The following is a 25964-nucleotide window of genomic DNA, read 5'->3' as shown; positions in this document are numbered from 1 at the left end:
GAATTTAAAGTCATTCAGACTTGGATTTGAATACCAGTTTTGCCTCTTCCAGTTGTATAACTTTAGGAGATTTAGTTACATATTAATGAACCAAAGCCTTTTCTCTCAAATTGGGCTGTAATACCTCCTACCTTGCACAGTAGGTATTTGAGATTTAAAGATAATATGGGTTAATGTAGGATACTGTTGCTCAGCTCTATACATAGTAGCTATTTATATATGATGACTAGTAAATTATTATTAACTAATAGCAACATCTAATACATTTTTATGTAGATCTTTGGTAGCTAGTCATATGAGATCAGAAATTTGCTTTACCAAAATCTTTTATCAACTTTTATGTAAGGAAAAGTGGTACTTGATGATATGGAAATCTATTTCAAGGAATTAATTTCTTGAGCTATTCCTGTGTCTGGAAAGTACTCGTAGGGGTAATACAGTGTTATCGCTTTGATTCTCTAAAACACACACAAACACACACAGACACACACACACACACACACATTCCCTGTACTTTTTTAATGACTTAAAAAATAAAGTTTTTCTCCTTTATGAATGTTAACAGTTTTGAATAAATTTCCCCTTTCCCTTTTCTTTTTTAATAGAATTGCTTTAAATATTACATGAGTGATGATATTAGCTGTGACTCAGATGGAATGGATGAACAGTGTAGGTAGGTAATAAATCAAGATGAACTAAAATTCAGTGTTGTCTGCTTTTTGAGGCGAAATTCTTACATAGTCTGTTACTAGATCTATTTTTTATAGTATCATCATTGATATCTTTCGTGAAAGGTTGTTCTTTTCCATGAAGTCCTTGGTTTATGTCTTTTAATTTTCTAATAAAGAATAAGTAAATGACCAAAATTACTTTGCTATTAAAATTGCTGCCAGGAAATTTTAAATTGCTTTAATACTGTAAAGGTTTAAAATGTGTTTCATTTCAGAATAATATTTTAATCTTTAAATAATTTCAGATGGTGTGCAGAAGGTGGAAACTTGATTTGTTGTGACTTTTGCCATAATGCCTTCTGCAAGAAATGCATTCTACGCAACCTTGGTCGAAAGGAGCTGTCTACAATAATGGATGAAAACAACCAATGGTCTTGCTACATTTGTCACCCGGAGCCTTTGTTGGATTTGGTCACAGCATGTAACAGCGTATTTGAAAACTTAGAACAGTTGTTGCAACAAAATAAGAAGAAGATAAAAGTTGACAATGAAAAGAGTAGTAAAGTATATGACCATACACCCAGATTTTCTCCAAAGAAAAACAATTCAAATTGTAATGGAGAAGAAAAGAAATTAGATGATTCATGTTCTGGTTCTGTAACCTACTCTTATTCAGCACTAATTGTGCCCAAGGAGATGATTAAGAAGGCAAAGAAACTGATTGAGACTACTGCCAACATGAACTCCAGTTACGTTAAGTTTTTGAAGCAGGCAACGGATAATTCAGAAATCAATTCTGCTACAAAGTTACGTCAGCTTAAGACTTTTAAATCTGTGTTGGCTGATATTAAGAAAGCTCATCTTGCGTTAGAAGAAGATTTGAATTCAGAGATTCGAGCTTTGGATGCTGTAAACAAAGAGAAAAATACCAAAGAGCATAAAGTCATAGATGCTAAGTCTGAAACAAAAGTACGAAAAGGGGAAAAACCCTGTGCTTTGGAAAGGAAGGATTTTTCAAAATCAGAAGCTAAACTGTCAAGAAAGCAGGTAGATGGTGAGCGTGTGGATCAGAGTGTTGCAGTAGAGGAACAAAGAGCAAATAAAAATCCCAGTGGTGAACATAAAAAATCTGATAAAAAAGAAGAACCTCAGTATGAACCTGCTAACACTTCTGAAGACTTAGACATGGATATTGTGTCTGTTCCTTCCTCAGTTCCAGAAGACATTTTTGAGAATCTTGAGACTGCTATGGAAGTTCAGAGTTCAGCAGATTATCAGGGAGATGGCAACAGTGGAACTGAGCAAGAACTGGAGAGTTCTGTAAAATTAAATATTACTTCAAAAGACAACAGAGGAGGTATTAAATCAAAAACAACAGCTAAAGTAACAAAAGAATTATATGTTAAACTCACCCCTGTTTCCCTTTCTAATTCCCCAATTAAAGGTGCTGATTGTCAGGAAGTTCCACAAGATAAAGATAGCTATAGAAGTTCTTGTCTGAACCCCAAGCTGGAGAACTGTGGACTTGAACAGGAAAAGAATGATAATGAGCATTTGGTTGAAAGTGAAGTTCCATTACTTTCAGAAGAATCTGATCTTCGAAGATCCCCACGTGTAAAGACTACACCCTTGAGGCGACAGACAGAAACCAACCCTACAACATTTAATTCAGATGAAGAAAATAATGACACCGTTAAGGAGAAACAAAAACTATCAGTTTCAATGAGAAAAAAGGATAAGCGGAATTCTTCTGACAGTGCTATAGATAATCCTAAACCTAATAAATTGCCTAAATCTAAGCAGTCAGAGACTGTGGATCAAAATTCAGATTCTGATGAAATGCTAGCAATCCTCAAAGAAGTATCCAGGATGAGTCACAGTTCTTCTTCAGATACTGATATTAATGAACCTCATACAAATCATGAGAAGACTTTGTATGATGTAAAGACTCAAACAGGAAAAGATGATAAAGGAAAAAGGAAACGAAAAAGTTCTACTTCTGGCTCAGATTTTGATATTAAAAAAGGCAAATCAGCTAAAAGGTCTATAATTTCTAAAAAGAAACGACAAAACCAGTCTGAATCTTCTAATTATGACTCAGAATTAGAAAAGGAGATAAAGAGTATGAGTAAAATCGGGACTGCCAGAACAACAACAAAAAGAGTTCCAAATAAAGAAGATTATGATTCTTCTGAAGATGAAAAACACAGCAAAAAAGGAATGGATAATCAAGGTCAGAAAAGTTTGAGGACTGCCCAGGAAGGATCATCTGATGATGCTGAAAGGAAAGAAGAGAGAGAGAATTTCTCTTCAGCAGAAGGCATAGTTGATAACGACAAGACTCTCATGGAATTGAGAGATCGACTCTCTAAGAAGCAGCAGCCAAGTGTTTCCTCAGATGGTGCTGATAAGCTTTCTTCTGGGAAAGAGGAGAGTTTTAATTCTCCAGAAGACAAAAAGGTTGCTGAAACTAAAGAAAAGAGTAAGTATCTGAAAACCAAAATGTGTAAGAAAGTACAAGGTGGCTTATCTGATGTTGCTGAGAAGTTCCCAAAGAAAGAACAGAGTGATGAATCCTCTGAAGATGATAACAAGCAGAGCAAAAAGGGAACTGAAGAAAAAGAAAAGAAAACTACAGACTTGAAGAAAAAAGTAATTAAGATGGAACAACAGTATGAATCATCATCTGATAGCACTGAGAAATTACCCGAAGGAGAAGAAATTTGTCATTTTCCTAAAGGCATAAAACAAAGTAAGAATGACACAACTGATGGGGAAAAGAAGAGTAAAAAAATAAAAGATAAAACTTCTAAAAAGAAGGATGAATTATCTGATAATGCTGAGAAGTTACCAGGGAAAAGAGATAGTTGTGATTCTTCCGAAGATAAGAGGAGTAAGAATGGAACATCCAGTCGAGAGAAGAAAAGGTGCAACTTACCTGAAAAAAATTCAAGGAAGAGACAAGATTGTTCATCATCTGATACTGAGAAATATTCCATGAAAGAAGATGGTTGTGATTCTTCTGATAAGAGACCAAAAAGAATCGAATTAAGGGAAAGAAGAAATTTAAATTCAAAGAGAAATACCAAGGAAGTACAAAATGGCTCATCATCTTCTGATGTTGAGGAGAGTTCCGAAGATAATAAAAAGCTGAAGAAACAAAGAGCTTCAGCTAAAAAGAAGGCAGGCAATATGAAGGAGAAAATGAGGAACTCCCTAAGAACAAGCACTAAAAGGAAGCAGGCTGACATTTCTTCCTCATCTTCTTCTGATGTAGGAGATGATGATCAGAATTCTGTAGGTGAGGGGAGCAGTGATGAGCAGAAAATAAAGCCTGTGACTGAAAATTTAGTGCTGTCTTCACATACTGGATTTTGTCAATCTTCAGGTATGAGAAAATAAATAGAAAATTTGTACTTTCTCCCTCTTGAATAACTACATTGTTTAATTTTCTCTGAAGTCAATCAAATGCAAGGTTACTTACTGTTTAGGAAAACACCATTTAAAAATTCTTTATAGAGATTTACTAGAAACTCTTTCTCCATTTTTTGGTCATCATTGGGAGGTATTTGCAGCATTGTTAGTATTCTGTATCAGTTATACCAAGTGTGTTGGGTAAATTTATCAATGTTTAATGCTTTTATTTGGAGTAATGAAAAGTAATTTATGAAGGAAGATCAGACTGGTGCCAGTAGTTCAGTAGATATTTATTCAAGTAATGGAGATGAGTGCTTGGTATGGATATAATGTGTGTGAAAGTTTTAACTGCTTTGCCATTCATCTGACTTTTTAAATTGGGCAGAGTAACTTTGTGTCCTATGAAATCCTCAGAAAAATTTAAGTTTATTTATTGAAACCCTTTGCTTATGCTCATCAATTTTTTTCTAATGACATGAAAAGATATTTCCATTTTTAACACTAACAAAATAGAGGAAGAAAGAAATCCAGAAAGTAGGTGGATTACCCTACCCTGATGAGATAGAGCACTAGGACAATTAGGGTTTGGGTCAACCGGTCAATAATATGCCCCCCCCCAAAAAAAATTAAAAATATTTATCATTATGGCAGTTCTTTAAAAAAAATCAGTTGTATAGTAAATGTACACTTGTTGGCCATATTGTCTTTTTTTTTAAGTCAGTAAAACCCATCAGTTAGCCAGGGACACTTAAAATTAATTTTAAAATATAAAGTAGATTTCTTATGTAACTGTTTTCCCAGCACAAGCAAAATGTTAAAAATTTTTCCTTTCTTTCCTTTTGTTGTGATTTTCCATTTATCCCAGTTGGATTCTAGTGGAATTCACTTGAATCTTGATTTTTAGTAAAACTTTAAATCCCTTTTTTGGAGCTCCAGTGAGTTGGTTTGAAAACCAAGTGGGATATGCATGGTATACTCATTTTAATGCTCTGCTATATCAGATACCTAGATGGAGTTCTGCTTGTATGGCTGTTTTAACTACAGGTCCGCAGTCCCTGATATTCTTGGGGCTTAATGTATTTCAGGATTTTCAACTTTTTTGTTTTTAGCAAGGTAATATAGAGTAGTTATCATATATTATATAGTAGCCCCAGTAGGTCCTGAGGCCCCATAATCAAACACATTAGTATTTCCGCAGCAAAACATATGAACGTTTACATGTAAGAGGAATAAACAGTTCAGGTTAGATTTTGCTGCCAAATGAACTTTGGCACCACCTTACAAAACTTTAAATTTTGAGAACTTTTTGGATTTTCAAATTGTGTATGAGATTGTGGACTTGTATTCAAAACATAATACAATAGTTGCTAAATTTATTTATTCTCCCAATATGTCCAACTTAATTTAGGTGACAGTTTTTATGAGCTCTTAAAAAGCCTCCCCTGCTCCCATGAATTTAGAGGATTCCAATTTATTCAGCAATAGTTGGGTATCCTGTTACAGGGTACAACATTTTCCTAGAAATTGTGGCATGGCATGACCAACCAAGATGAAGAACACGATCCTAGGAGGTTATAGTCCAATGAGCAAGATAGACATAGATAAGTCATTTTTAAAAAAAAATACCAGAAGAAAGATATAAAACTAAAATGGGGCTGTGTGATAAATAGCAAGTGAGCCACTTAATATAAACATTGGAGGAAGACTTAAAAGAACGGGTAGCATTTGAACTTGACTTTGAAGGATGGGTAACATTTTCAAAGGTAAAGAGGAACAATGGTAATATCACTAGTAATATTTCATTTGAAGATTGGTCTGTTTGAATGAGGTATTTATTGTGAGTTTGCTAAGATATTGTGAGATTTATTATTGCCTTTCTATATTTAGCATATTTCTATCCTGAACCTGTAGGTGTCTGTGTTCCTTATGGGATTTTTTTCTCCAATATTTTCCCCCAGTATTTTATTATGAAAAAATATTAAATATGCAGAAAAGTTTCTACAGTTAACATTGTACTGTATTTGCTTTATCACATACTTATCTATATATCCTATCTATCCATCAGTGTACCTAACTTTTCCCCCCTTTTAACTGTTTATTTTGAAATAATTATAAATTCACAGGAAGTTGCAAGAAAATGTACAGGGAGGTTTTGTATGCCTTTCATTAATTTCCCTCCAATGGTAACATCTTTCATAATTATAGTGCAATCTCAGAACCAGGAAACTGAAGATTTATTCAGATTTCACCAGTTTTACATGTACTCCTTCATTTGTGTGTGTGTGTGTAAGTATAGTTCTGTGCAAAATTTGTATCACGTGTAGCTTTGTAAATATAACCACCACAGACAACCAAGATACTGAACTTTCATTACCACAAGTTCCTTTGTGCTACCCCTTATGCACACTCCCTAGCATATCTCTATTCTTAACCTGTGGCGATTGTTAATCTGATTTCCATCTCTGTAATTTTGTTATTTTGAGATGGAATCATGAAGTGTGTAACCTTTTGAAATTGTCTTTTTTCACTCAGTGTAATGCCCTTGAAATCTTTGATGCATTTGAAAGTAAATGGTAAACATTAACATAATTCTCCCTGGTTACTTCAGCGTATATAGTGTTAACTAGAGTACAGTGTTTAAGTTTGTTTTCGAGGCAAAATTTACATACAATGAAATGCACAAATCTTAATCTCTTTATAGTTTTAATCAAAGGATAGAAACGTTGCTTTTTGTAAGGAAGTAAGTTTTACTGTACTTGAATATATCTCTGGATGATTCTACTCCTGGATACCATACAAATTCAGGTATATTTTAAAATTATTTGGTACTACCAAGTATTAATAGCATTTTAAAAAGTTCTTCAATGATACAGGAAAAATTAGACATCTGTTAACTTTAAACTTAAAATGGATCACTACAAAGCTTATTTTAGCCACAAACTTATGCTAATATGGTGGTGAATGATAAAAGATTTGTTACTGTGAAGGATGAGTTTTAAAATTCTTGTGCTCTGGGAAGGAACTTTGAAATATGTAACATCCAACTATTTATTATTTTGCTGCTGACACTTCTTAAATTCCCCATTGTACTTTCCTTATAAATCCTTTTTATTCATGTTTTGGATCCCAGAGTATACTTTAGAACTCACTAGTTGTTTTAAAGTTTTTGGCTTTCAGTTTTATTTTACATGGTTTTACTTATAAAGATAATTTAAAGCTAATTTTAAGTACACTTTTGTTCCTTCAAGGAGATGAAGCCTTATCTAAATCAATGCCTGTCACAGTGGATGATGACGACGATGACAATGATCCTGAGAATAGGTATGAATCCATCTGTAAGGACTTTAAAAAGATTATAACACACCCTAGGTGTGGGCACAAACAGCAGCAAGGGAACCACAAGCAGGTTTAAAAACCAGGAGTGCCTGCCTTAGAAAGACTCGCTCACAGTCTTCCTGCAAGTTTGAAAGAAAGGCCAGAAAATGGGCTAAAACTCAGAAACCTTAAAAGAAATATAAATAGTAACACACCTAGCATAGGGTGTGTTATAAATACAGCACTGTCAATTTTTATGTTTCCCTGTAATTTAGTGATAGTTTTTTGAGAATATTTTAATTTTGACAGATTATTTTATTGGTAAAAGTAAATCATATCTCAGTAAATTGGTGACAACAGACATCTCTCTCCTCAATATTTGATTATTGTTTTAAATTGCCATCCAGTGTGGTGGTCCTATTCATTAAAACCTGTTCAAAGTGAAAAAGAGACTGCTAAGATGTTTAAGATTAAGAAATTGCTTTCAAAATAAGTATGAATTTGCAAAGTATCTAGACTGATTTAGATTTTCACAGTTTGTCAAATAAAATAGAAGTAGACAGTATGATAGTATTAATTTTAATACTTAATAGGTTTATATGGGAACAGTGTAGCCTGTACAGATTGACTTAACTAAGGAATAGCTGGGAGAAGAAAAAAAATAAAGATACACCCATATTCTAGCAATGAGGAATAAAGAAAACAAAGGTATTAAAGAGTATAACCATAATGTTTTTACATATTTTTTAAACCCTTCCTGGACTATAGGATCCCCCACACTCATAATCTTCAACGAGAAGACAGTGTGGTATAGTGGATGGAATTTTGGAATAATGGGGATAAGAATATCTGACTTCTAGTTCTAACCTTTCTGTGTGATCGTGGGCAAGTGACTTAACTACTCTTTGCCAAAATTTTCTGTTCTTTAAAACAAAAGGGTTGGATGAAATGTTTTCTGATTAATTCTAGCACCAAAAAAATCTATAATAGACTTGAGGTTTTACTACATAGTACTGTATTAACCATCCATTTATTCCTAATAGTAAACTCTAATAATTAAGAAAACATGAAGATAAACATGTAATTTTTGTGTCATAATTTTGTAAGGAATTAACTTTGAGTTGGTAAATACTGTGGGGCCAGCTGTCACTCCAGCTGTTTTATATCTTGCTGGTGCTGATAGATTTTTCTGTTTCAAAGATCAGCATTCTCCTAATTAACAGGAGGGCGTTTTTATTAAGGTGAATGAACAATTTTATTTTGCACTTTTGAATAGAGCTTAATCACAGATGCAAAGACTCAGATGCTGCTTTACCTACTTATTATTTTTTTTTTTTACAAAAGTTTATTCTTAAATGTACAATAGGTTCCAAGACAACACTTCATTCTAGCTATAGGTGGCAACAGATGTTATGGCAGGGAATCCAGATGTTTAATCCAGATGTTTAAACAGGAATGGAACTAAGGATCATAATTGCCTCAGGCACAAGGAACAGCTTACTTTTTGCCATATTTCTTAATTCCGCCTGTTGCCAGGGGGCCTTTCCCCGCGGCCTTCGCTTTTAGCTCCTCGAGTTTCTTTTGCTCCTCCTTCTGTTTCTGCTTGAATGCCTTATCTTGTCCATCTCCTTGGCTTGCTTCTTGGGCTGCTTCAGGGGCTTCTTCTTGCCACCTGCATGCGACACGAGCACGCTCAGCCTGGCCCCCGCCGGGTCCCGTCCCTCTCCGCCCCCTACCTACTTATTTTTTAATTAAAAATATATATCCAATTATTTTGTGGGATCGGGGTCGGGTCCATAATGGAATGGTGAAGGCATACATTTTATTCATCAGGCATTTTATATAGTATATGATATGATCATAGTGAGATTATGAAAGCATTTAAAATTTTATTCTCTTTTAAAATGCTTAAATTCCTCTTCATTTATTTATGCTACCATTTGCTTTCTTGTAAATCTTAAGGCCTCAAATGTTATTGAAAGGCTAATAATGTTTAAAACATGCTATATCCTAATTTACTTATGAGTTAGAATCTTAATTTCGTATTTAAACACCAAATGAGTGTCATTAAGGTATGATAATTTTTTATTTGTGTTAGAGCTTGTCAAAATATAAATATCATTTTTATCTTTTAAGCTACTTGATCATATCTCTCTGTAACTGGCAATTATTTTATTGAAAGGTATCTTTAATTCCATCTTGCATTTGTGATTAAAAAATACAGCCCTGTTGAGTACTTTTGAGAAGAATTGAATTTTACCTTGAGCATGTTTTTCTTTATATTCAGTTTAGTGTGCTTTTATAAAATATGCCATTAATAACTTGTTTCATATCCAATATACCAATGAGGTATCTAATACCCATGGGTTATCTAATGATGGGGATACAAATACCTTCTTGAATTATTTTGGTATAGACAGCGTACTTGAGCATATTTGAATATGCACTAAGCAACTTTTAAAAATTTGTTTTCAGATCATGATAAAGTCTTGGAATTATTTTTACCTTTCACATTTTTGAGTAGGATGTATTTTGGTAGAGAGCATATTGTAATTGTGTATAAATTTGTACACAATTGTGTAACTGTGTATAAATTTCATATGCTTTGCCTTTTTAGCAGTATTATAATACATTTTCAGTGTTAATGTTTATGGAGAGGTAAATAGTGTATTAATGCAAATGGTTAACTATTTGGATGCAATAAATTTCTGTAAAACTTTTTGCTTGTTCAAGCATTTAATTTTAATTATAATCCATCTTTTCATCAGAGTTGAAAGAATTTGATTGAACCAAGATATGTAGGCTAGTTTGTAGCCAAAGAAGTTTTGATATTTCTAAAATTGACGAAGTAATAATTCCCAAATCATATGTACTTATATATGACATATTTACTTATATATGTGTGTGAAAGTTTTACAACAGATTTCACCATTATTTATCTTTTCTGTTTTAAAGTTATAATAGCTTTTGAGGTCATTTAAAGAACTTAGTCATGTCCTGAATATTTCAGTAGGTGTGAATAAATAAGTTTATGTTATTTTAGTGTATTTAGTCTATTATGTATTTAGTCTATTATGTAGTATCATTCATATTTGAAAGTAAATGTATGCTGTTGTGAGATAGAGTGGTCTAACTTGTAAAGTAATTTCTATTTAATTGCATTTATTTAATAAACAATGACAAGAATTATAGGTTGAATAACAGGTTAACTTTTACGATTTTTTGACTGAGCTTTTTAGAAAAAATTAAATAGTGGACGAACTTTATCCTTTCAATTTTGTATAACTGAGAATTTACTTCAAATTTTATAGCTTAGACTTCATGTACTTTTTGAAAGGGAGAATAATAATATCAAACAGTTTGTCAGGTTATTTAAATTATACCCGTAATTTTAAAGTCATTTATTTGAATGTGCCATTATGTTAATGTTGCCTTTCAAATACCTGTTAGTTATGTTTGAAATTGGTTCTTTCATTGAAAGGATATTTAATGTCCTATATTTTAATAACTGCACTGTGAATTAGCCTCAGTCATAAGATGGTAGTGTATTCAAGTTCAACAGTGATAGCGTTGAGGATTATTAAACCAGGCTTTGCTTTAGGGGTTGCATACTAAAACAGTCACTGAAGAATCCATTCCTCCCAAAAAAGAAATATTGTAAGAATATTCTTCATTTGTATTTTTACAGGGCGTGGAAAATATTTAAAACTGAGCTTTTAAGAGGAGAGAAATAGATTGCTACATTTTTTTCTAAATCAGCATTCTTTTTTTCTAATTCCAATTTTGTTTAAAAGCTGAGGTTTTTATATGGATACCCTCTCCTGCCACACAGATACATGTATTTACTTTGTAGTTGAAAAATGCTTAGTTGGGTCTACAAATACCGCATAATTTTTCTCATAATTTCTCTCTCAGTGGGACTAAATGATTTTTTTTTCATTGAAGCAAAATTTGATTTAGAGATTGCTTAAAGAAATTACCCAATGTTAATAGAAGTTCTGTTTAATTATTGTGGGACTACACCGTAGCCTTCAAATTTTCCAAGTATTTTATCATTTGGTAATACTTTGCTTTTCAGACTGGAAAACATGCAAATGATTATTTTTTTTCCCTACTAGCTCGGTGTAGGTATTCTTTTATTTTTAATTTAATTTAATTTTTTAAACATCTTTATTGGAGTATAATTGCTTTACAATGGTGTGATAGTTTCTGCTTTACAACAAAATGAATCAGCTATATATATATACAAATGTTCCCATATCTCTTCCCTCTTGCATCTCCCTCCCTCCCACCCTCCCTATCCCACCACTCCAGGCGGTCACAGAGCACCGAGCTGATCTCCCTGTGCTAGGCGGCTGCTTCCCACTAGCTATCTACCTTACGTTTGGTAGTGTATATATGTCCATGCCTCTCTCTCACTTTGTCACAGCTTACCCTTGCCCCTCCCCATATCCTCAAGTCCATTCTCTAGTAGGTCTGTGTCTTTATTCCTGTTTTACTCCTAGGTTCTTCATGACATTTTTTTTCTTAAATTCCATATATATGTGTTAGCATGCAGTATTTGTCTCTCTCTTTCTGACTTACTTCACTCTGTGTGGCAGATTCTAGGTCTATCCAACTCATTATAAATAGCTCAGTTTCGTTTCTTTTTATGGCTGAGTAATATTCCATTGTATATATGTGCCACATCTTCTTTATCCATTCATCCGATGATGGACACTTAGGTTGTTTCCATCTCTGGGCTATTGTAAATAGAGCTGCAATGAACATTTTGGTACATGACTCTTTCTGAAATATGGTTTTCTCAGGGTATATGCCCAATAGTGGGATTGCTGGGTCATATGGTAGTTCTATTTGTAGTTTTTTAAGGAACCACCTTACTGTTCTCCACAGTGGCTGTATCAATTTACATTCCCACCAACAGTGCAAGAGGGTTCCCTTTTCTCCACACCCTCTCCAGCATTTATTGTTTCTAGATTCTTTGATGATGGCCATTCTGACTGGTGTGAGATGATATCTCATTGTAGTTTGGATTTGCATTTCTCTAATGATTAATGATGTTGAGCATTCTTTCATGTGTTTGTTGGCAGTCTGTATATCTTCTTTGGAGAAATGTCTATTTAGATCTTCTGCCCATTTTTGAATTGGGTTGGTTGTTTTTTTGTTATTAAGCTGCATGAGCTGCTTATAAATTTTGGAGATTAATCCTTTGTCGGTTGCTTCCTTTGCAAATATTTTCTCCCATTCTGAGGGTTGTCTTTTGGTCTTGTTTATGGTTTCCTTTGATGTGCAAAAGCTTTGAAGTTTCATTAAGTCCCATTTGTTTATTTTTGTTTTTATTTCCATTTCTCTAGGAGGTGGGTCAAAAAGAATCTTGCTGTGATTTACATCATAGAGTGTCCTGCCTATGTTTTCCTCTAAGAGTTTGATAGTTTCTGGCCTTACATTTAGGTATTTAATCCATCTTGAGCTTATTTTTGTTTATGGTGTTAGGGAGTGATCTAATCTCATACTTTTACATGTACCTGTCTAGTTTTCCCAGCACCACTTATTGAAGAGGCTGTCCTTTCTCCACTGTACATTCCTGCCTCCATTATCAAAGATAAGGTGACCATATGTGTGTGGGTTTATCTCTGGGCTTTCTATCCTGTTCCATTGAGCTATCTTTCTGTTTTTGTGCCAGTACCATACTGTCTTGATTACTGTAGCTTTGTAGTATAGTCTGAAGTCAGGGGGCCTGATTCCTCCAGCTTCGTTTTTGGTTCTCAAGATTGCTTTGGCTATTCGGGGTCTTTTGTGTTTCCATACAAATTGTGAAATTTTTTGTTCTAGTTCTGTGAAAAATGCCAGTGGTAGTTTGATAGGGATTGCACTGAATCTGTAGATTGCTTTGGGTAGTAGAGTCATTTTCACAATGTTGATTCTTCCAATCCAAGAACATGGTATCTCTCTCCATCTATTTGTATCATCTTTAATTTCTTTCATCAGTGTCTTATAATTTTCTGCATACAGGTCTTTTGTCTCCTTAGGTAGGTTTATTCCTAGATATTTTATTCTTTTTGTTGCAGTGGTAAATGGGAGTGTTTTCTTGATTTCACTTTCAGATTTTTCATCATTAGTGTATAGGAATGCCAGAGATTTCTGTGCATTAATTTTGTATCCTGCTACTTTACCAAAGTCATTGATTAGCTCTAGTAGTTTTCTGGTAGCATCTTTAGGATTCTCTATGTATAGTATCATGTCATCTACAAATAGTGACAGATTTACTTCTTCTTTTCCGATTTGGATTCCTTTTATTTCCTTTTCTTTGATTGCTGTGGCTAAAACTTCCAAAACTGTTGAATAAGAGTGGTGAGAGTGGGCAACCTTGTCTTGTTCCTGATCTTAGTGGAAATGCTTTCAGCTTTTCACCATTGAGGACGATGTTGGCTGTGGGTTTGTCATATATGGCCTTTATTATGTTGAGGAAAGTTCCCTCTATGCCTACTTTCTGCAGGGTTTTTATCATAAATGGATGTTGAATTTTGTCAAAAGCTTTCTCTGCGTCTATTAAGATGATCATATGGTTTTTATCCTTCCATTTGTGAATATGGTGTATCACAATGATTGATTTGCATATGTTGAAGAATCGTTGCATTCCTGGAATAAACCCCACTTGATCATGGTGTATGATCTGTTTAATGTGCTGTTGGATTCTGTTTGCTAGTATTTTGTTGAGGATTTTTGCATCTATGTTCATCAGTGATATTGGCCTGTAGTTTTCTTTCTTTGTGACGTCCTTGTCTGGTTTTGGTATCAGGGTGATGGTGGTCTCGTAGAAGGAATTTGGGAGTGTTCCTCCCTCTGTTATAATTTGGAAGAGTTTGAGAAGGATAGGTGTTAGCTCTTCTCTAAATGTTTGATAGAATTCGCCTGTGAATCCATCTGGTCCTGGGCTTTTGTTTGTTGGAAGATTTTAAATCACAGTTTCAATTTCAGTGCTTGTGATTGGTCTGTTCGTATTTTCTGTTTCTTCCTGATTCAGTCTTGGCAGGTTGTGCATTTCTAAGAATTTGTCCGTTTCTTCCAGGTTGTCCATTTTATTGGCATAGAGTTGCTTGTAGTAATCTCTCATGATCCTTTGTATTTCTGAAGTATCACTTGTTACTTCTCCGTTTTCATTTTTAATTCTATTGAGTCTTCTCCCTTTTTTCCTTGATGAGTCTGGCTAATGGTTTATCTATTTTGTTTATCTTCTCAGAGAACCAGCTTTTAGTTTTATTGATCTTTGCTGTCATTTCCTTCATTTCTTTTTCATTTATTTTTGATCTGAGTTTTATGATTTCTTTCCTTCTGCTACCTTTGGGGTGTTTTTGTTCTTCTTTCCCTAATTGCTTGAGGTGCAAGGTTAGGTTGTTTATTCGAGATGTTTCCTGTTTCTTAAGGTGGGCTTGTATTGCTATAAACTTCCCTCTTAGAAGTGCTTTTGCTGCATCCCATAGGTTTTGGGTCGTCGTGTCTCCATTGTCACTTGTTTCTAGGTATTTTTTTGATTTCCTCTTTGATTTCTTCAGTGATCACTTTGTTATTAAGTAGTGTATTGTTTAGCCTCCATGTGTTGGTATTTTTTACAGATCTTTTCCTGTAATTGGTATCTTGTCTAATAGCGTTGTGGTCGGAAAAGGTACTTGATACAATTTCAATTTTCTTAAATTTACCAAGGCTTGATTTGTGACCCAAGATATGATCTATCCTGGAGAATGTTCCATGAGCACTTGAGAAAAATGTGTATTCTGTTGTTTTTGGACGGAGTGTCTTATAAATATCAATTAAGTCCATCTTGTTTAATGTATCATTTAAAGCTTGTGTTTCCTTATTTATTTTCTTTTTCTATGATCTGTCCATTGGTAAAAGTGGGGTGTTAAAGTCCACTACTCTGAATGTGTTACTGTCGATTTCCCCTTTTATGACTTTTAGTATTTGCCTTATGTATTGAGGTGCTCCTATGTTGGGTGCATAAATATTTACAATTGTTATATCTTCTTCTTGGATCAATCCCTTGATCATTATGTAGTGTCCTTCTTTGTCTCTTCTAATAGTCCTTATTTTAAAGTCTATTTTGTCTGATATGAGAATTGCTACTCCAGCTTTCTTTTGGTTTCCATTTGCATGGAATATGTTTTTCCATCCCCTTGCTTTCAGTCTGTATGTGTCTGTAGGTCTGAAGTGGGTCTCTTTTAGACAGCATATATATGGGTCTTATTTTTGTATCCATTCAGCCAACCTCTGTCTTTTTGGTGGGAGCATTTAGTCCATTTACATTTAAGGTAATTATCAATATGCATGTTCCTATTCCCATTTTCTTAATTGTTTTGGGTTCGTTATTGTAGGTCTTTTCCTTCTCTTGTGTTTCTTGCCTAGAGAAGTTCCCTTGGCATTTGTTGTTAAGCTGGTTTGGTGGTGCTGAACTCTCTCAGCTTTTGCTTTGTAAAGGTTTTAATTTGTCGATCAAATCTGAATGAGATCCTTGCTGGCTTGAGTAATCTTGGTTGCAGGTTTTTCTCCTTCATCACTTTAAATATGTCCTGCCAGTCCCTTCTGGCTTGCAGAGTTTCTGCTGAGAGATCAGCTGTTAACCTTATGGGGATTCCCTTGTGTGTTATTTGTTGTTTTTCCCTTGCTGCTTTTAATATGTTTTCTTTGTATTTAATTTTTGAGAATTTGATTAATATGTGTCTTGGCGTATTTCTCCTTGGATTTATCCTGCATGGGACTCTCTGTGCTCCCTGGACTTGATTAACTATTTCCTTTCCCATATTTGGGAAGCGTTCAACTACAATCTCTTCAAATATTCTCTCAGTCCCTTTCTTTTTCTCTTCTTCTTCTGGAACCCCTATAATTCGAATGTTGGTGCGTTTAATGTTGTCCCAGAGGTCTCTGAGACTGTCCTCAGTTCTTTTCATTCTTTTTTCTTTATTCTGCTCTGCAGTAGTTATTTCCACTATTTTATCTTCCAGGTCACTTATCCGTTCTTCTGCCTCAGTTATTCTGCTATTGATCCCATGTAGAGTATTTTTAATTTCATTTATTGTGGTGTTCATTGTTTTTTGTTTCATCTTTAGTTCTTCTAGGTCCTTGTGAAATGTTTCTTCCGTTTTGTCCATTCTGTTTCCAAGATTTTGGATCATCTTTACTATCATTATTCTGAATTCTTTTTCAGGTAGACTGCCTATTTCCTCTTCATTTGTTAGGTCTGGTTGGTTTTTATCTTGCTCCTTCAACTGCAGTGTGTTTTTATGTCTTCTCATTTTGCTTATCTTACTGTGTTTGGATGTCTCCTTTTTGCACGCTGCAAGTTGGTAGTTCCCCTTATTTTTGGTTTCTGTCCCCAGTGGCTAAGTTTGGTTCAGTGGGTAGTGTATGCTTCCTGGTGGAGGGGACTAGTGCCTGTGTTCTGGTGGATGAGGCTGGATCTTGTCTCTCTGGTGGGAAGGTTCACGTCCGGTGGTGTGTTTTGGGGTGTCTGAGGACTTATTATGATTTTAGGCAGCCTGTCTGCCAATGGGTGGGGTTGTTTTCTTGTTTTGCTAGTTGTTTGGCATAGGGTGTCCAGCACTGTCGCTTGCTGGTCGTTGAGTGAAGCTGGGTGCTGGCTTTGAGATGGAGATCTCTGGGAGATTTTCGCCATTCGATATTATGTGTAGCTGGGAAGTGTCTTGTGGACCAGTGTCCTGAAGTTGGCTGTCTCACCTCAGAGGCACAGCACTGACTCCTGGCTGTGGCACCAAGAGCCTTTCATCCACACGGCTCAGAATAAAAGGGAGAAAAAGTAGAGAGAAAGAATTAGTAGAACTAGGAAGAAAGAAAGGAAGGAAGGAAGGAAGGTAGGAAGGAAGGAAGAAAGAAAGAAAAGAAGGAGAGAAGGAAAGGAGGGAGGGAGCGGGACGGTGGGAGGAAGGAAGGAAGGAGGGAAGGAAGGAAAAAAGAAAAGATAAAGTAAAATATAATAAACTAAAATATAGTAAAGTTATTAAATTAAAAATAATTATTAAGAAATAAATTAAAAAAAAACAAAAACGGACGGATAGAACTTTAGGACAAATGGTGGAAGCAAAGCTATAGAGATAAAATCTCATACAGAAGCATAGACATACACATTTACCAAAAGAGGAAAAGGGGAAAAAATCATAAATCTTGCTCTCGAAGTCCACCTCCTCAATTTGGGATGATTCACTGTCTAAAGGAGGGAAGGAAGGATAGAAAGAAAAAAGAAAGAACGAAAGAGAGAAGATAAAGTAAAATAAAATAAAGTTATTAAAATTAATTATTAAGAAAAAAAATTAAAAACAAAAACGGATGGATAGAACCCTACGACAAATGGTGGAAGCAAAGCTATACATAACAAAATCTCACACAGAAGCATACACATACACACTCACTAAAAGAGGAAAAGGGGAAAAAATCATAAATCTTGCTCTCAAAGTCCACCTCCTCAATTTGGGATGATTCGTTGTCTGACATTCATATATTCCACAGATGCAGGGTACATCAAGTTGATTGTGGAGCTTTAATCCACTGCTTCTGAGGCTGCTGGGAGAGATTTCCCTTTCTCTTCTTTGTTCTCACAGCTCACAGGGGCTCAGCTTTGGATTTGGCCCTGCCTGTGCGTGTAGGTCACTGGAAGTCGTCTGTTGTTCGCTCAGACAGGACAGGGTTAAAGGAGCCGCTGATTCGGGGATTCTGGCTCACTCGGGCTGGGGGGAGGGAAGGGCATGGAGTGCGGGACGGGCCTGCGGCGGCAGAGGCTGGCGTGACCTTGCACCAGCCTGAGGCTCGCCTTGCGTTCTCGCGGGTAAATTGTCCCTGGATCCCGGGAACCTGGCAGTGACGGGCTGCACAGGCTCTCCGGAAGAGGGGTGTGGATAGTGACCTGTGCTTGCACCCAGGCTTCTTGGTGGCGGCCGCAGCAGCCTTAGCGTCTCATGCCCGTGGCTGGGGTCCGCGGTTTTAGCCGCGGCTCGCGCCCGTCTCTGGAGCTCCTTTAAGCAGTGTTCTTAATCCCTTCTCCTCACGCACCAGGAAACACAGAGGGAAGAAAAAGTCTCTTGCCTCTTCGGCAGGTCCAGACTTTTCCCAGGACTCCCTCCCGGCCAGCCGTGGTGCACTAACCCCTTCAGGCTATGTTCAAGCCGCCAACCCCAGTCCTCTCCCTGCGCTCCGACCGAAGCCCGAGCCTCAGCTCGCGGCCCCGCCCGCCCCGTCGTGTGAGCAGAGAAGCCTGTCGGGCTGGTGAGTGCCAGTCCACACCAGTCCTCTGTGCAGGAATCTCTCCGCTTTGCCCCCCGTAACCCTGTTGCTGTGCCTCCCCCTTGGCTCCGAAGCTTCCCCCTCCGCCACCCACAGTCTCCGCCCACGAAGGGGCTTCCTAGTGTGTGGAAACCTTTCCTCCTTCACAGCTCCTTCCCACTGGTGCAGGTCCCTTCCCTATCTTTTTGTCTCTGTTTATTCTTTTTTCTTTTTCCCTACCCAGGTACTTGGGGGCTTTGTTGCCTTTTGGGAGGTCTGAGGTCTTCTGCCAGCGTTCAGTAGGTGTTCTGTAGGAGTTGTTCCACGTGTAGATGTATTTCTGGTGTATCTGTGGGGAGGAAGATGATCTCCGTGTCTTAGTCTTCCGCCACCTTCCCGGAAGTCATAGGTATTTTTTTGATGCAGGCTCTGTGCTGCTAATCCAGCATATTTTTGGAAGTGATTAATGATTCCTGGATATTGTTTATGCTAATAAAGATATTTGATGATTGTTTACCTGATTTCAGCAAAGATTAATGGCATGAGTATATCTCACGTTCCTTTGATATGTGACTTTGGTTTCTATTTTAAACACTTTTCCAAATGTTCATCTTCTATACATGACTTTATCTGTTCTCTATACAAATTTGCTGAATCTGGAATAATTTTTTTCTGTGAATTTTCTTTCATGATGGTCCTATTTGGTTAGCAAAATTGCTTTAGTTCTCCTTTATTGGGTTTGAAAAACAAAGGTAGCTTTTTAAATGAGTATTTTACTTGTTTCATGTTTGAGTAAGGGTTTTAAATGTCTGGCAATTTTAAGGTAATTCTTGTTCAATTTATTTTGTCTTTATAGTGCAGGTAAGTATTGTAACTCAAGTATAATACAGGTGTCTAGACACTGGATAGGATCTATTTTTAGATATCTAAACTGGTTACAGTTGCCACCAGCTCTCTCTTTTATGCTAGAATTCCCAGCAATGAAAGAAATATGGTCATTAGTGGTGATCTCTCTGCTTAAGATGTAAATATTATGTTCAGCCTTCTGTTCCTATTCTCTATTCTTTGGTGATACTGTAATGGGACTTTTAGATGAGAAAAAGCACCCCCGCCCAAAAGGAGAGTTTGGATTTTTCTAGTGTTAGCAAAAAAGGTTCATTTTTCTGACTGTATTGTCTTTGTCTTTTAGTTTGATTTTTTTTTTTTTTTTGCGGTATGCGGGCCTCTCACTGTTGTGGCCTCTTCCGTTGCGGAGCACAGGCTCTGGACGCGCAGGCTCAGCGGCCATGGCTCACCGGCCCAGCCGCTCCACAGCATGTGGGATCTGCCCGGACCGGGGCACGAACCCGTGTCCCCTGCATCGGCAGGCGGACTCTCAACCACTGCGCCACCAGGGAAGCCCTTTTACTTTGAATTTTAAAAATAAAATTGAGACACATAAGTCTTTGTTTTTACTTTTCAGTTATAAAAATATTGAACTATTTAGTATGATCTTTAGTATGATAAAATTTTCTAAATTTATATCAATGTTAATAAATTTTTTCTTGTTAAAATTTCCTCTAAAGCTGACTTAGATTTTTACATAAAATCAGGGAATACACATTTTGTAATTTGAGCCCATGTATAAATTGTTAATAAACTGTGGGTTCTTGATTTCATACAGCTTTTATTTTTGTACTCCTAAGACTTTTTTTAAAAGTTATTTGATATTAATTTTATGAAAACAGTGATGTTTTTCATTAACTGCAAACATTGTAGAACATGTGACTTAAAAAATAGTTTCATACTGTTGTTCAGCTTTTTGGTTATTTAGTGACGTCATCATTGTTTCATGAATAGCACTGTCTTTAGGTGCAGATCATTATGCCTTGGTTATAGTTTTTCATAGAACGGTTTATATCAAGGTACTAATTTGGGGAAATCCCTGGCGGTCCAGTGGTTAGGACTTCATGCTTCCACTGCAGGAGGCCCAGGTTTGATCCCGCAAGCTGAGTGGCGCCGTCAAAAAAAAAAAAAAGATAATAATTTTGAACCAAGGAGTTAAAAAATCACTAATACAGATTTTGAAGATGAGGAATTCCATTGTAATCCTGTGATTGATTTTTTTTTTTTTTTTTTTTTTTTTTTTTTTTGCTGTGCTGTGCGGTATGTGGGATCTTAGTTCCCTGACCAGGGATTGAACCCGTGCCCCCTGCATTGGGAGTGCAGAGTCATAACCACTGGACCACCAGGGAAGTCCCCGAAATGTTTTAATTCTCAACCTGAAGTATGTAGCATTTGTTAAAACAAAGCCTCCCTCCCTACTAGAAGAACGTGTGTTCCTCACAAAAAATATTCAACGATTTTTGGACTGTAGTCATTTGAATTGTTTTACATATCAACCTTTTATATATGGTATGATGTTTTAGTACTACATTTACTTACACAGTTTTTTTTATCTCGAAACTTATAATCTTATTCAGAATTCTCTGTTTTAACTATTGTGATATTGTGCACAGAATGTAAAAAAGAAATTTAAAATTTTGTCACCTGTGTGTATGGGTGCACAGTATTTTGGCCTTCTAAAAATGTATTTTTCATTTAGCAATTTTCTTCAAGCCTGTTTTCAGAACCTCTTAAAAGATAAAGCAGTAGATTGTAGGATATATTTAAGATGACCTGTCAGTACATTTTAGAGATGGTGCATACTGGCCGAAAGATGTTTAGAACTCTTTCAAAAAAATTTTTTTAATCAAAACTTGAATTCTTTCATTTCTAAATCAGTGAAATACAGATAACTTTAAGAATGTGACCTTAGTCTATTGCCCCAAGCACTCATTAGCACAGTAGTAGTGAATTAGTAGAGAATATAGCACTGGCATAGTAAAATTAGTAGCAGATTGGGGTTCAGGATCTTAGGTACTACTCCTGGCTTTGACACTAACTAGCTTTGTTTCTTTGGCCAAGTCATTTCCCCTCTTTAAGCCTGTTTCCTCATCTGTAAAATGACAGAGTTGGACTCTAAGGTCCCTTCTTCTAGCTCTAACATTTTGTGTTGCTTTTGTAATGGCTGTTTCTCTACAATTCCCTGGTGCAAGAGATCTTTCTCTTGATCACTCCTTTCTTAGAAACTCAGTGTTTTGAATTCTTGATTTACCTACCAGCAAGAGGCAGTTTACTTTCTTTTCCTGTTTGAGTGCTTAAACAAGAGGCATTACTGATTTCCTTTCTAGATAGGATCAGAATTACTAAAGGCTTTCTTGGCTCGCTCGCTCACTCGCTCTCTCTCTCTCTCTCTCTCTCTCTCTCTCTCTGATTGCTTGTTTGTCTTTGCATTGTTGGGCTCATTCCTTATTTTAGTTTTGCTTTATTTTAGTAGACAAAGGTGGAAGGTGTAATAAGGCATTATCGTATCTTGGTATTCATTATGTGATTTAGAAGACTTAGCTTGTTCGAGTTTTGCAATTCTTTTATTTATTCTTTCATGCACCAGTTCCGATCATTGTTTGTTTGTGGGTTTTTACCCTCCCTCCCATATTGTTTTGCTTTCTTCCCCTCTCCCTTCCCTCCCTTTCAGGAAAATGGAGGACTGGCTCCATTACTTCCAGCTCTGCCCAGGTTTTCTGCCACAAGAGTGGCACAGCCTGTGCCTCTAATGCTTCTGATAGAGTCGTGACTGCTTTGGATGCTACACCTGCCCCAAGATGTAATGTTGAGCTTTGAGATTCCAGGGGCAGTACCTTGTTGCTTGGATGATTTTCTCAGAAGCAGAATCAACTAGGAATCATGACTATACATCCATCACATGCATACCAGCACGGGTCCAGCCGAGGCCTCCAAAATGATGCTTTGCCAGCCTCAGCTGGTTCTCAAGTGATGATGTCCTTGAAGTCTCTGTGGCCTGTGACTCAAGAGTTAAGGTAGTGGAGTTTCCCTTAAAGCATCTCACGGCAGGCTCTGTAGATGGGACACATCTCACCTCAACATGTTTGCTGAATACTCAGGTTGAAGGTCAGCCTCAGCCCTTACTTAGGTCCTTCAAATTAAGTTCTAACTTTGAGGTGTCGGCTATGCGATAGGCTAGGTGTGTGATACAGTAGGTCTTTGACATATTGGACATGAGCCATCAGCCATAATTTATGCAAAATAATTTAACTTTATTATTCTTTTTAGGGCTTAATGTATATGGCTGTACATTAGGCTTTCTTTTGCTCAAAAGGTGTTAGAGGGGAAATTTAAAACATCTTAGTGAGGTAAAGCTTAGGGAGTCTCTATCACTCTGTATAACTGTCAGTTTGGAGAAAAATGGGCATTCTCTGAAGTTTGTAAATTTTTTTTTGCTTCTAAAGTATCTGTGATTGTTCTATATATTATGGTCTTATTGAAGGTTGTTGCTAAATCAATTAGTTCTTCATTATGTGGATCTCATTTTATTTTCCATGACTTACGTGATTATTTTAAGTTGGTATAGAATCTTATTGTTTTATATATTTCATAGTTCTTCATGACAGTCTAGAACTTTAGTATTTGTAGGTTTACATATTTTGACTTTCCATTTAGTAGACATATTAGGAGTCTAGAGTTTGAAAGAAGAAATATTATGTGGTTTGTTAAAGTTAACAACCAAGTCTTTACAGATTATACAGAATTTAAGACATTTTTTGAACTTGTAAATACAAACTGAAATCAGGTGATTGAACTAAACTTTAGAGTAACTAAATTAATAATTGTATTTTTGTTGGCTATTATTGTACCACTCAAATGGGTATATAAGATCTTGTAACTGCAAGTAAACTATGTTTTCCTATTTGTAACCTATTATCCAGTGCTTCACATTATATGCACACTCGAGCACGCACACACATTTATTCATTCCAAAACAGTGTTTTTACTCAAACTGGCTTGAGAAAGTTCTTCCTTGTTCATGGGAAATGATAATGTGGTGTGTATTAAATATGATTTTAGAGTTTTTCCAGAAAGATGCTTTTAATAAATTTAAAGAACCACTGTTTATTTTGAAACTGTTTCCTAATTTGTGGAGGGTGTGTTTGTTTATTTTATAAAATGATAAAAATAAATGATATTTGGGTTTAAATTTTTTTCTTGACGAAATGAAAAGTTGGCAACCCCATATTAGTCCCCATTTTGAAAATGTTTACCGTGTGCAACCAAAGTCAGCAAACCACTGATGTAGAAGTTTAAGAGCAACGAAGACTTAATTGCTCAACTCGAGTAGGGTTTTTTTTTTAATTTTTAAAATTTTTGATGTGGACCATTATTAAAGTCTTTTATTGAATTTGTTACATTATTGCTTCTGTTTTATGTTTTGGTTTTTTTGGCCGTGAGGCATGTGGGATCTTAGCTCCCTAACCAGGGATTGAACCCGCACCCCCTGCATTGGAAGGCGAAGTCCCAACCACTGGAACACCAGGGAAGTCCCCAACTCCAGTAGGATTTAAATTGGAGTGATCTAATTTTAGCAAATCAAGTTGGAAACCCTCAGAAAAGCTAACTCATCTGTGGTTTCCTCTTGCAATTGGTAACTCTCCACGTTGTGTAAATATTCCTTATCTATCTGGTTAGGGGGGAAGTACCAAAGGGCATATAACAAGCATTTATGGAAGTGATTAGCTATTTTGTTTGCTTCAGTCTGTTTAGGTGCCTTTGCTATATATCTTTGAGTATAAATAGCAATGAACAATGTATCAAATAAAGTTAAGGCATTAACATGCATTGGCATCTCCTACCATTGAATGTATTCTTGATTTAAATGTGAGTGCTTGTTAAGAAATAAAAAGAGGAGTTTCAAATCCAAAAATAACAAAAGTTTCATAATTCCAGTTGCAAGTTTTTGACTGAGCTAGAGTTATTCTTGATTGCAGAGTAGATGTTTATCCACATAGAAGTTAGTCCATGGAAAACCAAGAATCATGTCAACTTTTGAGCCTTTCTGTAAGGTATTCCTTTGTTAACTGTGATTTATGAATTTATATCAAAAGCTGCAAAACACTTCGTCTTGCACAAAAACTGCTTTTATCGTACACTTTCAGATATCTTCCTTTAGTGCAAATATGGAGATTTTTTAGGAATATATTTTATTTTAACATAAGATGGTATTAAAGAATTATTTTCTCATGCTTTTAGCAGTTGATTTTTTCATTAGCAAATTGGTCTTTGAGGAGCATCTTGAAAAATTTTGATATGTTTGAGGCTAATGCACTATCTACTTCTTTGGAAAGTGGAAACTCCTTTATGGTAGTTTTTGTTCTTTTAACTATGTATGTGGTTAATAGCACTCTTGCCCCTTCTCTGCCCTAGTTTGAATATTATTAGGGATTTTTGATTGCTTCACTACTTATGTGTTGTATTCTTTCATTTGGTTAGAAGAATTTATGAAGCAAATTGAAATTTAAGGGCCAAAATATTATCCACTAGTTTGAGGTACTGTTTCACAATAAAGTGGTTTATTACACACTGATTTTATAAGAAAATGTTTTGCTGTTGAATAAATCCTCTCATGTGGAGTTCAGTGTTGGAATGCCATTTGTCTGAATGAATTGATTTACCTTTGTGGGCCTGTCTTGATATTGTAGTTGTTGGATGGTGGCAGCAGAGCAGGTGTCGGATTGGAAAGTTATCCAGCATGAAGTTGGAATTGGTCAAAATAGTTAGTAGAAATGTCCCTGAGATTTTTCACTATATTGCAGAATTGTATAGAACTGGGAGAAAATCAGTGCTAAGAGCATTTTCAAAACTTTTGGTTGGTAGTTTAGGTTAAAATATGGTTTTGATAGCCTTTTCTTTATAATAAAATATCTATTGACACGTTTATTTCTATTTTGATACACATAATTCTTTTTGTTTTTAATTTGTTACACTTCACCACCAAATATATAGTTTTTATTGTCTTTTTACTCAAGAATTGCCAAGAAGATGCTTTTAGAAGAAATTAAAGCCAATCTTTCCTCTGATGAGGATGGATCTTCAGATGATGAATCAGAAGAAGGGAAAAAAAGAAGTGGAAAACACAATGAAGAAAACCCTGGAGATGAGGGTGAGCTCCCCAAAGAGAAGTATAGGATGTCATAATTATTTGACCAATTCAGGCGTTGAAGACTGTCTGACCATGAAATCTCTTAACACATGCATTTGAAGTTTATTAAAATGTTGAAAACTTTACTACCTTTACTCCGTTTGAATATCTGGTAATAATTGTGCAAGTTTTGTCAGTTACTGCCAATAAACAGATGATTTTAAAGGAAAATATTTTTTACCTTTTAAAAAAATCTATAAATGTATACTGGTGATATTTAATCA

General features: G+C 35.8%; 1 protein-coding gene and 1 pseudogene across 14 annotated transcripts in view; one reads left to right on the top strand and one right to left on the bottom strand.

Annotated features, from left to right (window-relative positions):
* The window catches only part of ATRX (ATRX chromatin remodeler), a 249450-nt gene that overhangs the window by 85158 nt on the left and 138328 nt on the right, over nucleotides 1-25964 (top strand). For 12 of the 13 annotated variants that reach the window (XM_079910006.1, XM_079909999.1, XM_079910009.1 and 9 more), the window contains 4 exons: nucleotides 606-673; nucleotides 977-4059; nucleotides 7337-7409; nucleotides 25568-25701. In XM_079910006.1, the coding sequence (XP_079766132.1) occupies nucleotides 606-673; nucleotides 977-4059; nucleotides 7337-7409; nucleotides 25568-25701 (3358 nt within the window). The remainder of the gene's footprint in view (nucleotides 1-605; nucleotides 674-976; nucleotides 4060-7336; nucleotides 7410-25567; nucleotides 25702-25964) is intronic. The other variant, XM_079910007.1, reaches the window with a different exon arrangement.
* LOC307180183 (translation machinery-associated protein 7-like) lies at nucleotides 8592-9672 on the bottom strand (annotated as a pseudogene). Its single transcript has 2 exons — nucleotides 9664-9672; nucleotides 8592-9139 (listed from the first exon to the last, which is right to left on the bottom strand). The product of its transcript is annotated as a translation machinery-associated protein 7-like (transcript).

Source organism: Stenella coeruleoalba (assembly GCF_951394435.1).
Source record: "Stenella coeruleoalba genome assembly, chromosome: X".
NCBI classification, from domain to species: Eukaryota; Metazoa; Chordata; class Mammalia; order Artiodactyla; family Delphinidae; genus Stenella; species Stenella coeruleoalba.
The sequence above is the reverse complement of the archived record's forward strand: the minus strand, read 5'-3'. Positions and strand labels throughout refer to the sequence as shown.